General features: G+C 36.6%; 1 protein-coding gene across 9 annotated transcripts in view; it reads left to right on the forward strand.

Annotated features, from left to right (window-relative positions):
- The window catches only part of NFAT5 (nuclear factor of activated T cells 5), a 122,623-nt gene that overhangs the window by 102,904 nt on the left and 7,818 nt on the right, over nt 1-11,901 (forward strand). For 8 of the 9 annotated variants that reach the window (XM_025268955.3, XM_025268957.3, XM_025268958.3 and 5 more), the window contains 4 exons: nt 1,467-1,547; nt 7,162-7,310; nt 8,080-10,561; nt 11,206-11,449. In XM_025268955.3, coding sequence (XP_025124740.1) covers nt 1,467-1,547; nt 7,162-7,310; nt 8,080-10,561; nt 11,206-11,441 — 2,948 coding nt within the window. In that variant the 3' untranslated portion in view covers nt 11,442-11,449. The remainder of the gene's footprint in view (nt 1-1,466; nt 1,548-7,161; nt 7,311-8,079; nt 10,562-11,205; nt 11,450-11,901) is intronic. The other variant, XM_025268956.3, reaches the window with a different exon arrangement.

Here is an 11,901-nt window from a genome sequence, read left to right on the forward strand (position 1 = left end):
ATGTATTTGGGTATGTAGTCTAAAAGTAGGATTAGAGCAAGGGCTCAAGCGAACGTAAACTGGCTCTGCATGGTTTGCCAGACACAAGCCCCTCTAAAGCCCTCTGAGTCTCTACTGCCAAAAATACATTACGTGTGCATCCTTTTAGACCATTACTTTGCAGACTTAAAAAACCTGTGTTTCATTGCTAGTCACTGAACCACTGCTTGACCATTAATTTGTTTTCTATCTTTTAAGACACAGAAATCATATTAGTTGTTTTTTGCAGTGACTCTGCAGTGGTAATTGCTCTAAGAAATGGAGGATAAAATACTTATTCATAATTTTTTGTTGCTTTAAAAACAAATGACTAAAACTTGTGTTTAAAGTAGAAACTTAAAAATTTTTTTGAAGATTAGTTTCCATTCTTAAATCTGTAATTGTTAGAATAAATGTTATGCTTTAAAATTGTCTATGAATTTCTTTTCCAGTCAATTCTATTCAGTTTGATAATTTCATTCAATTAACAGTTCGTTCAGATTATCATTTGTTGGCCCTTACATACAGCATGCTTAGATAAATGTTTTAACCTCATTCTTAGGAAACATGTACATTTTGTCTCTTTGTTCACAGTTAATTATCTTAATATTCTCTAACCATCATTTTGCATTATGATGTCAAGAATAAATTGATAATAAATTGGCTCAGTTCTTATTTTGAATAAGTTAAGGAATATAAATACATTGAAAAATAGAAATTAGCATTTATTTAAATAAAATTATTATACAGTCAATTTAAAAAAACCTTTTTAGCTGGAATTTAACTTTACCATTCAGAACTGATCACTACTCTTATGCTTATTAAATTTAAAATTTTCATAGTAGGTGTACTTGATATGTATAGATATAATATTGTAGCAATTCTTCATTAATAATAGCAAAGATTATTATTTCTAAGGCTTTATAAAAAAGTAATACTATATATTTTGTATATTCAGCACAGTTTTTAAAAAAAATTCTCAATTATGTTTCTGAATCAGTATTTTTAAAGTCATTTACATAGGTGAATGGTGAATTTACATAGGTGAATGGTGAATTTACATAGGTGAATGGTGAATTTACATAGGTGAATGGTGAATTTTTTTCATGCTAGTGTTACAGTATATTTGGTATTAATACGTTTTTAAAGATGTCATGTCAATCTTCTACTCATTTGTACTGTTACAAGAAAGATTTTTAAAAGTTGCTGTTATTTTTATTTTGTTTATTTAATAATAAGCATATGTTTCTGCCCACTTGGAGAGTGGTGCATTTTAGAGGGTAAACTGGTGATTATAGTTTATAAAAACTCATCTGAACCTAGAATTTCTGCTGAACAAATAATTTAATAATGCTTTGTGAGAAAATACTCCTGTTAAAGAACTTTAAGATATATATTTTTCAGGATAAGTTTAAATAAATACATTAATCTTTTTTGTTTAATAACAGCAGCTGTTGCTTTGAACGTGAATGTAAAGAAGGAAATATCTAGTCCGGCAAGACCTTGCTCTTTCGAAGAAGCCATGAAAGGTACCAAGTTAATTATGCTCAAAAATTGTAAATCAGTGATGCTATATATTTTATCTAACAAACCTTACTATTTTATTTACTGTTGTGTACTTGAAATAGTTAGCAGGTTATCTTTGATATTGTAAAATAAATACTTGTTTAACTTCACTGAATGCAGAGACTTGCTTCCTAACTTGATATTTCCAAACATTTGCCATATAAACAACTTTTTAAAAAACATATGTTACAGTTAAGGAGTTTTTGTTTTGTTTTTTATTCCCTAATATTAAAAATCTTAAAAGTATAATAGAGTACGATAAGGTATGAAAAAATAGCTGTATAAAGCTTCTTGCTGCCAGTGAGTAGGACTTAACGTTGAGGCTGAAGAACCAAAATAAGAACTATTGGCATTTGAAAAAGTTGCTTTAGGTACCATTCTTTCTTCTGATATCATTATTTCCAAGCAGACAATAACAATGTCTTCAGGATGTTACAATGCATTAGAGTAGACTCTTTTCTTAGCAGATTTCTAATACATCTGTGACACTCAATCATGATGCTTTTGTGCCATTATATGTTAAGATGTCAGTTACATAATGGTCATTGATTTATTCTATAATTCTAGCTTTTTCTTACATTTTTGCAATTAAATTCATGAGTTAAATTTAAAAATTTTATATACTTATATTTTTAAGGGGCATAATATCCTTAATACATTTTATCAAATTCCATGGAAGTTTTCCCTGTGTCATAGTAAAATTCAGCATTCACATATACAGTTCAGTATTGCTTGCCATTATAATTTCTGACCATCAACACTTCCAAAATAGATTAACTAGGAATTACGCACTAGTGTGAAAAGAAGAAAAGTGAAAAGCAAAGGAGAAAAGGAAAGATATACCCATTTGAATAGCAAGAATAGCAAGGAGAGATAAGAAAGCTTTCCTCAGTTATCAGTGCAGAGAAATAGAGGAAAACAATAGGATGGGAAAGACTAGAGATCTCTTCAAGAAAATTAGAGATACCAAGGGAACATTTCATGCAAAGATGGGCTCTATAAAGGACAGAAATGGTATGGACCTAACAGAAGCAGAAGATATTAAGTAGAGGTGGCAAGAATACACAGAAGAACTGTTCAAAAAAGATCTTCACAACCCAGATAATCACCATGGTGGGATCACTCACCTAGAGCCAGACATCCTAAAATGTGAAGTTAAGTGGGCCTTAGGAAGCATCACTACAAACAAAGCTAGTGGAGGTGATAGAATTCAAGTTGAGCTATTTCAAATCCTAAAAGATGATGGTGTGAAAGTGCTGCACTTAATATGCCAGCAAATTTGGAAAACTCAGTAGTGGCCACAGGACTGGAAAAGGTCAGTTTTCATTCCAGTCCCAGAGAGAGGCAATGCCAAAGAATGCTCAAACTACTGCACAATTGCACTCATCTCACACACTAGCAAAGTAATGTTTAAAATTCTCCAAGCCAGGCTTCAGCAGTACGTGAACCATGAACTTCCAGATGTTCAAGCTGGTTTTAGAAAAGGCAGAAGAACCAGATATTAAATTGCCAACATCTGCTGGATCATTAAAAAAACGACAGAGTTCCAGAAAAACATCTACTTCTGTTTTACTGACTGTACCAAAGCCTTTGACTGTGTGAATCACAATAAACTGTGGAAAAATCTTCAAAAGATGGGAATACCAGACCAGCTGACCTGCCTTTTGAGAAACCTGTACGCAGGTCATGAAGCAACAGTTAGAACTGGGACATGGAACAACATACTGGTTCCAAACAGGAAAAGGAGTACGTCAAGGCTGTGTATTGTCACCCTGCTTATTTAACTTATATGCAGAGTACATCATGAGACACATTAGGCTGGATGAAGCACAAGCTGGAATCAAGATTGCTGGGAGAAATATCAAAAACCTCAGATATGAAGATGACACCACCCTTACGGCAGAAAGTAAAGAAGAACCAAAAAGCCTCTTGATGAAAGAGGAGAGTGAAAAAGTTGGCTTAAAGCTCAACATTCAGAAAACGAAGATCATGGCATCCGGTCCCATCACTTCATGGCAAATAGATATGGAAACAGTGGCTGACTTTATTTTTTTGGGCTCCAAAATCACTGCAGATGGTGACTGCAGCCATGAAATTAAAAGACGCTTACTCCTTGGAAGGAAAGTTATGACCAACCTAGACAGCATATTAAAAAGCAGAGACATTACTTTGTCAACAAAGGTCCGTCTAGTCAAAGCTATGGGTTTTTCCAGTAGTCTATATAGTTGTGAGAGTTGGACTATACAGAAAGCTGAGTGCCAAAGAATTGATGCTTTTGAACAGTGGTGTTGGAGAAGACTCTTGAGAGTCCCTTGGACTGCAAGGAGATCCAACCAGTCCATCCTAAAGGAGATCAGTCCTGGGTGTTCATTTGGAAGGACTGATGCTGAAGCTGAAACTCCAATACTTCGGCCACCTGATGCAAAGAACTGACTCATTTGAAAAGACCCTGATGCTGGGAAAGATTGAAGACAGGAGGAGAAGGGGACATCAGAGGATGAGATGGTTGGATGGCATCACCAACTCAATGGACATGAGTTTGGGTAAACTCCGGGAGTTGATGATGAAGAGGGAGGCCTGACGTGCTGCGGTTCATGGGGTTGCAAAGAGTTGGACACAAGTGAGCGACTGAACTGAACTGAAGTGCATAATTATCTGATTTAACTACAGGACAATTTACAAGTCTCTGCTTTGGATAACCAAAGCAGAACATATATTTCTTGAACATATATTAAGTGCTAGTCAGCATACCACACTCTTTACCAGCATTATCTTGTTTAGCCAAACTCTGAGGTGGATAATTTATGATTCTCATTTCACAGATGAGGAAATCAAGATTCCAGAGAGGTTCTATAATTTGCTGAAGGTCACTTAGCTAAGATTTTAAAAGATAGATCAAGTTTTATTGTGTAAGGTAACATCTAAGCAATAATAATTCAAACCATGTTCATTAGGTTAATAATAGCATAATTAAACAATCATTAAAGAAAGTTAGGGACATTTGTGATCTTTCCTTTTCCAGCTTTGATGGGTTCATGCTTTTCTCCAAAAACGCCTAGATGTTTTTTTCCTAGAGTATCAGGGATGCTAATCTCATCCAGTGTGAAATTTCTCATACAAGATTACAGACTGAAGGTTAAAAGGTGTTAAACACTATGTTTAATTTTTGGTAATAAAATGATATAGTCATTTAAAAAAAATGAATAAGAAACAGACACACACGTATTATTCTTTTTCACACTTCAGACCTTATTTTGACAATTTTATCAGCTGAAATCATGTAAAATAATTTTATGAAGATATAAAATTGAATTGAATACTAAACTATTTATCAAACTTCCCTGGTAGCTCAGTTGGTAAAGAATCTGCCTGCAATGCAGGAGGCCCCGGTTCGATTACTGAGTCAGGAAATTCTGCTGGAGAAGGGATAGGCTACCCACTCCAGTATTCTTGGGCTTCCCTGGTGGCTTCGCTGGTAAAGAATCCACCTGCAATGTCGGAGACCTGGGTTTGATCCCTGGTTGGGACCATCCCCTGGAGAAGGGAAAAGCTACCCACTCCAGTATTCTGGCCTGGAGAATTCCATGGACTGTGTAGTCCATGGAGTCACAAAGAGTCGGACACAACTGAGCGACTTTCACTTTCAAACTATTTTATCAGTTTAAATTTTTCATTTGTCATTTTTAAATACAACATCATTAATTGGAGATTCCTGATCAGTTTTAAAAAGACAGTCGCTTTCAAGCAGGAATTTCCCTTGACAAATGGCTTATTTTTGTGATTCCTTGGAATCAGAGCTTTAGTATAACACCCAGGTGTCCTTCTTAGAGATTTAATTAGTTATGCTTTAATGATGAAGTCTTAGCAACATAAATGACTTAAATTTGTGTTGTGGCATAATCCTCCATATAACATCCTTTAAAATAGCCATCAATTACAATAAGATTTAGAACTTGATACACAAATGTGACATTATGTACAGACATAGAAAGCATTTGTTTCTTCATTCAGCAAATATTTATTTATTCCGTAGTATGCACCAGGCAACAACAACAAAATCTCTTGTCTTCATGAAACTCACATTCTAATAGAATCCAAAAGCAAGAATAGCAGTTGATGTTACAGGATCAACGTAAGACAATACTAATTGTCTTTCAAATTATCTTTTGAGGTGGGCCTGTAATACTTTTAAATGCCTGCCTGTATCTGTAGCTTTGACTCAGACAGAATTGAAATTGAATTGTGGTGGTATTGATAGAATCTAGGTGAAAATAGATCCAGAGAACTCATGCGTAAATGATTGATTTCTTAGAGTAATGAAAGCAGAAAATCAAAAGTGGGCACTTTTTCCTCCCCCAGTATAATCAGTTTTCATAGTGATTGTTTCTAGCCAATTGGCTGTGAGATAGGTTGAATAAAGACCAGAAGATTTCTAATATTTTTAAGTCAAAATATTTACAAAAATAACTATCCTGCTTATATACCATATGTCATTTTAAAACCCTCTTTGTAGCCAGGATTTCTTTTTCAGTATCAAATTAAGAAATCTGTGTATTAAAATATTAAATCACCTTGTTGTACACCTGAAGCTAATAAAATATTATGTTAGTTTTCAACTAAAAAAAAAGTTTAACAGCTAAGCTTTCTAAGGAATCTGTATTTCTTTACACAGGGTCTCAAAGTAGTGGTAAACCTTAGCTCAGAATTCGGCTATGTGTTCAATTCAGAAGCCTGCCTTCAGTGATGCTTCATCACTATGCTCCACTAAGTGCCATTGGCAGGCTTAACTAGACAAAAAAGAAGAAAGAGAATCAATGGGGAAAAGCAGTTAGAATGAAGTGGTAGAACCTGCCTATCTGCTACAGATTGCCTCTCCTTGGTTTCTAATCTGTAACTACTTCTGAAAATGGAAGTAGATGGAAGTAGAAAAATACTTGCTGGTTTTGCTTTGGAAATTTAATTGGTAAACCTAAAATATCAGTCATACTTAAATTTCTGAAAAGAAAAAAAATTAAGTCCTTTCTTGAAAAATGTGTTCATATGTCAACTTGGCAAATTCAAGTTTTCTAAGACATTAATTTAGAAAAGTGAATCTATTTGATCAGTTGATGGCATTCTACTGAGAAGCTTGAGTTTTGTTGAGGAGAGAAATGTTCAAGCAATCCTATAATCCCCCAAAGTTTGACTTTGTAATTTCCCGGCAGCCAGATACTAAGAGGAGAATATAACAGTTGTAACTGAGCAGCTTTAACCTCCTGGAGATATCCAGGCTGCATGGTCATGTCCAGCAGCGTAATTCAGGGCCTTTTGAAGAGTGCTGAGAGGTATAACTTGATAACTGAGTGCTCAAGCTTGTTGATATTTAACTCATAGTCTCAGGCTACTGCCAGGAGTCCTCAAGGGACTGCTACTTAAAAAGAGGGAGGACACACTTTGGGCACATTTGTATCTTCATGCTATTATCAGAGCATCAAAAAATTAGTGTTTTGAATCATGACTAAGGTATCAACACACAGTAGAATGATACAGTTGATTTCAGTGATTTTCAAGTTTTTTTTTCTTTTGGTGTGTGTGCAGCAATGAAAACTACTGGATGTAACTTAGATAAGGTAAATATGCTTCCTAATGCTCTGATCACTCCGCTCATATCAAGCACTATGATTAAGAGTGAAGACATTACTCCAATGGAAGTAACAGCAGAGAAAAGATCGCCTTCTATTTTTAAGGTGAGCTATATTGACTAGTGAGTGCCCTGTCACATCTTAACCTCAAATATAAAAATAATTATAGTTTGAGTAGTTTGATTTCTTTTCCCTGATGATGCTTTTTACTTTTCCTATTTCTCTTATAGCTGTTTCTCTTTGGCTGCACTTAATGAATTTTGCTTTGTAGAGTAAATGATTTTATATTCAAATAAAATAGCCTGCAGAGCAACTTCCAATATACATTTTTGACAAGAGAGGAATTAATACATTAGCCGGACCTTTGTGATGTTTGGTATAATGAAAGTACAGGTTTAACATTTTCAAAACTATAGAGACATTTTATTTCCTTTCTCTTCTTTCCTTTTTTCCTTTTTCTCTTATTTCTTTTTTCCTTTTTCCAAGAAAGATTCTTCTTTCCTTTCCCATTTTTCTCTTATTTCCCCTTCCCAATAATGTTATAAGTGATGCACAAATGGAGATATTTTAAAATTTGCTAGTAATTCATGAACCATAGAATTAATGTGTACTTACTGTCCTAAGCATATCAATAGCTGATTATTCTTCTGTGTCTACTTCTGTTGTTTGACTGTCTTTGTTTATATGCTTCTTTAAAAATCCTGATGACAGTAATATATAATGTTATCACTGATAATCATAGTCTTACACTTGTTTTCTGAATAATAATATAGACTGGGAAATTGGTCCTGTATATGTTTTTATAATAATAATTTTTGAAGAATCATATGAGCTCATTTATACATATACATATTATTTGGCTTTTATTTTTTAGACTACAAAGACAGTTGGATCAACTCAACAAACGTTAGAAAACATCTCTCACATAGCAGGAAATGGGTCTTTTTCATCATCATCTTCCCACTTAACTTCTGAAAATGAAAAGCAACAACAGATTCAGCCCAAGGCATACAACCCAGAGACCCTGACAACTATCCAAACACAGGACATTTCACAGCCTGGTACTTTTCCAGCAGTTTCTGCGTCTAGTCAGCTGCCCAGCAATGATGCACTACTACAGCAGGCTACACAGTTTCAAACAAGAGAAACTCAGTCTAGAGAGGTGTTACAGTCAGATGGTACAGTGGTTAACTTGTCACACCTGACTGAGACATCACAGCAACAGCAGCAGTCTCCACTGCAAGAACAAGCACAGACTTTACAGCAGCAGATTTCATCAAATATTTTCCCATCACCAAATAGTGTGAGTCAGCAACTACAAAATACGATACAACACTTGCAGGCAGGGAGTTTTACAGGCAGTACTGCCACTGGCAGCAATGGAAATGTTGACTTGGTCCAACAAGTTTTAGAGGCACAACAACAGTTATCTTCAGTTTTATTTTCTGCTCCAGATGGTAACGAGAATGTTCAAGAACAGCTTAGTGCAGACATTTTTCAACAAGTCAGTCAAATTCAAAATAGCGTAAGCCCTGGAATGTTTTCCTCAACAGAACCAGCAGTCCATACCAGACCAGATAATTTAATAGCTGGAAGAGCTGAAAGTGTTCACCCACAGAATGAAAACACATTGTCTAATCAGCAACAGCAACAGCAGCAACAGCAAGTGATGGACTCCTCAGCTGCAATGGTGATGGAGATGCAACAGAGTATCTGCCAGGCAGCTGCCCAGATTCAGTCAGAGCTGTTTCCTTCATCTGCTTCAGCAAATGGAAACCTTCAGCAGTCTCCAGTTTACCAGCAGACTTCTCATATGATGAGCGCGTTATCAGCCAATGAGGACATGCAAATGCAATGTGAATTGTTTTCTTCTCCTCCGGCAGTTTCTGGAAATGAAACTACTACAACTACCACACAGCAGGTTGCAACTTCTGGCAGTACCCTGTTTCAGACATCAAATTCAGGAGATGGAGAAGAGACTGGAGCACAAGCAAAACAGATTCAGAACAGTGTCTTTCAGACCATGGTCCAAATGCAACATAGTGGGGACAGTCAGCCTCAAGTTGGCCTTTTTTCATCTACAAAAAGTATGATAAGTGTTCAAAATAGTGGTACCCAGCAGCAAGGCAATGGTTTATTCCAGCAAGGTAATGAGATGATGTCACTTCAATCAGGGAATTTTTTGCAGCAGTCTTCTCATTCACAGGCTCAGCTTTTTCATCCTCAGAATCCTATTGCTGATGCTCAGAACCTTTCCCAGGAAACTCAAGGTTCTATTTTTCATAATCCAAGTCCTATTGTCCACAGTCAGACTTCTACAGCCTCCTCTGAACAAATGCAGCCTCCAATGTTTCACTCTCAAAATACCATGGCTGTGCTGCAGGGCTCTTCTGTTGCTCAAGACCAACAGTCAGCCAACATATTTCTTTCCCAAAGTCCAATGAATAATCTCCAAACCAACACAGTGACCCAAGAAGAACAGATTTCATTTTTTGCAGCTCAGAATTCAATTTCTCCACTTCAGTCAACATCAAACACTGAGCAGCAAGCTGCTTTCCAGCAGCAGGCTCCAATATCACACATTCAGACCCCTATGCTTTCCCAGGAACAGGCACAACCCTCCCAGCAAGGTCTGTTTCAGCCTCAGGTTTCCCTGGGCTCCCTTCCTCCTAACCCAATGTCTCAAAACCAACAAGGAACAATCTTTCAGTCACAGCACTCAATAGTTGCCATCCAGAGTAACTCTCCATCCCAGGAGCAGCAGCAGCAGCAGCAACAGCAGCAGCAACAACAGAGCATTTTATTCAGTAACCAGAACGCCATGGCACCGATGGCGTCTCAAAAGCAGCCACCACCAAACATGATATTCAATCCAAGTCAAAATCCAGTGCCGAATCAGGAGCAGCAGAACCAATCAATTTTCCATCAACAAAATAATATGGCCCCAATGAATCAAGAGCAGCAGCCCATGCAATTTCAGAACCAGACCACGGTTTCCGCACTTCAGAACCCAGGTCCTGCCCAATCCGAATCATCACAGACCTCCTTGTTCCATAGCTCGCCTCAGATTCAGTTGGTCCAAGGGTCACCCAGTTCTCAAGAGCAGCAAGTAACACTCTTCCTCTCTCCAGCATCCATGTCTGCATTGCAGACCAGTATGAACCAACAAGACATGCAACAGTCTCCCCTTTATTCCCCTCAGAACAACATGCCTGGAATCCAGGGAGCCACATCTTCACCTCAACCACAGGCTACTTTATTTCACAACACTACAGGAGGTACAATGAACCAGCTACAGAATTCTCCTGGCTCTTCTCAACAGACATCTGGAATGTTCTTATTTGGCATTCAAAATAGTAAGAAACTCGTTCTAATTTCCCATTTCTTAAATGTTATTGGTTGAAATGGTCACGTTATTGTTACCAGAGAAAGCACAACACAGTGGTTTTAAGAGCATAGATTGTAGTTGGACAGAAGTGAGTTCAAGTCCCAGCTGTACCACTTACAGACTGAGACCTTGGACAGGTTATTTGACATGCATGAGCCTCACTTTCCACATCTAAAATGGTGGTAATACTACAAACTTGACAAGGATATTGGGAGGATTAAAGGTGGTGATATATCTAAATATATGTGTCTGCCATTTTGAGATATAACCTTGAAAGGAAGATGAAGTACAAACGACAGAAAATTTTTCAGCCAGTTAAAGCAAGTAGTTTCCAAGGAGGTAGAAACCCACGTTTCTTTAATGTTTATGTACCAACGAAATTATATAGGACTTATGTTGATGACCAAGCAGTGTTATATTTTTATACTGCTTAGAGACAACGGAGGATGAATTCTACTACTGTTTGATGAAAACCTTTTTGGAGGCTGTCAGGTTCCTCACTTTTAACAAAATAATGCATTTATATACCCCAGCCATTAGTAAATACCTTCTTATGAATCTTAACAGAAAATAATTAATCAGGTAGCTTCTCTGTTTTCAATGTCTCTGCAGACTGTAGTCAGCTTTTAACTTCTGGACCAGCTACATTGCCAGATCAGTTGATGGCCATAAGTCCACCAGGCCAGCCACAAAACGAGGGCCAACCACCTGTGACAACACTTCTTTCTCAGCAAATGCCAGAGAATTCTCCAATGGCATCCTCTATAAACACCAACCAGAACATTGAAAAGATTGATTTGCTTGTTTCATTGCAAAACCAAGGGAACAACTTAACTGGCTCCTTTTAACTGGATATGTAAGTAATGCATTTTGGCTTCTTTCTTATTGAAAAGCATCAATAAATTTTATTATTCTTAGCATATTTGGGTTAAGTAATTTAACACTGTTTAGACTCTGATCTTTTAAAATATGGCTTTCTCACAGGGTACCTTTTTTACCCTGAATTGATTGCTCTGAATGATAACTTACAGTCATATTGTTAATACTGGGCATTCCTTCTGGCTCTTAAGTTTCTTTGCCCTTGAAATGACAGAACATCTGCTGAATGTACTATATATTGGACACAATTACATCTCATATTTCATTTCCTCAAGAAGTAAACCTTGAATCTGAAAAAATATGACAGTATAAATGTGGTAAAGTATCATTTATAGTAGTGTAATATACTTTGGGATCATTCAGGGCAACAGGAACTTTGTAAATGCTTTCCCTCCCTAGTGAGTTAAATTAAACGTCTTCTTTTTTTAG

Source organism: Bubalus bubalis, chromosome 18 (genome assembly GCF_019923935.1).
Source record: "Bubalus bubalis isolate 160015118507 breed Murrah chromosome 18, NDDB_SH_1, whole genome shotgun sequence".
NCBI classification, from domain to species: Eukaryota; Metazoa; Chordata; class Mammalia; order Artiodactyla; family Bovidae; genus Bubalus; species Bubalus bubalis.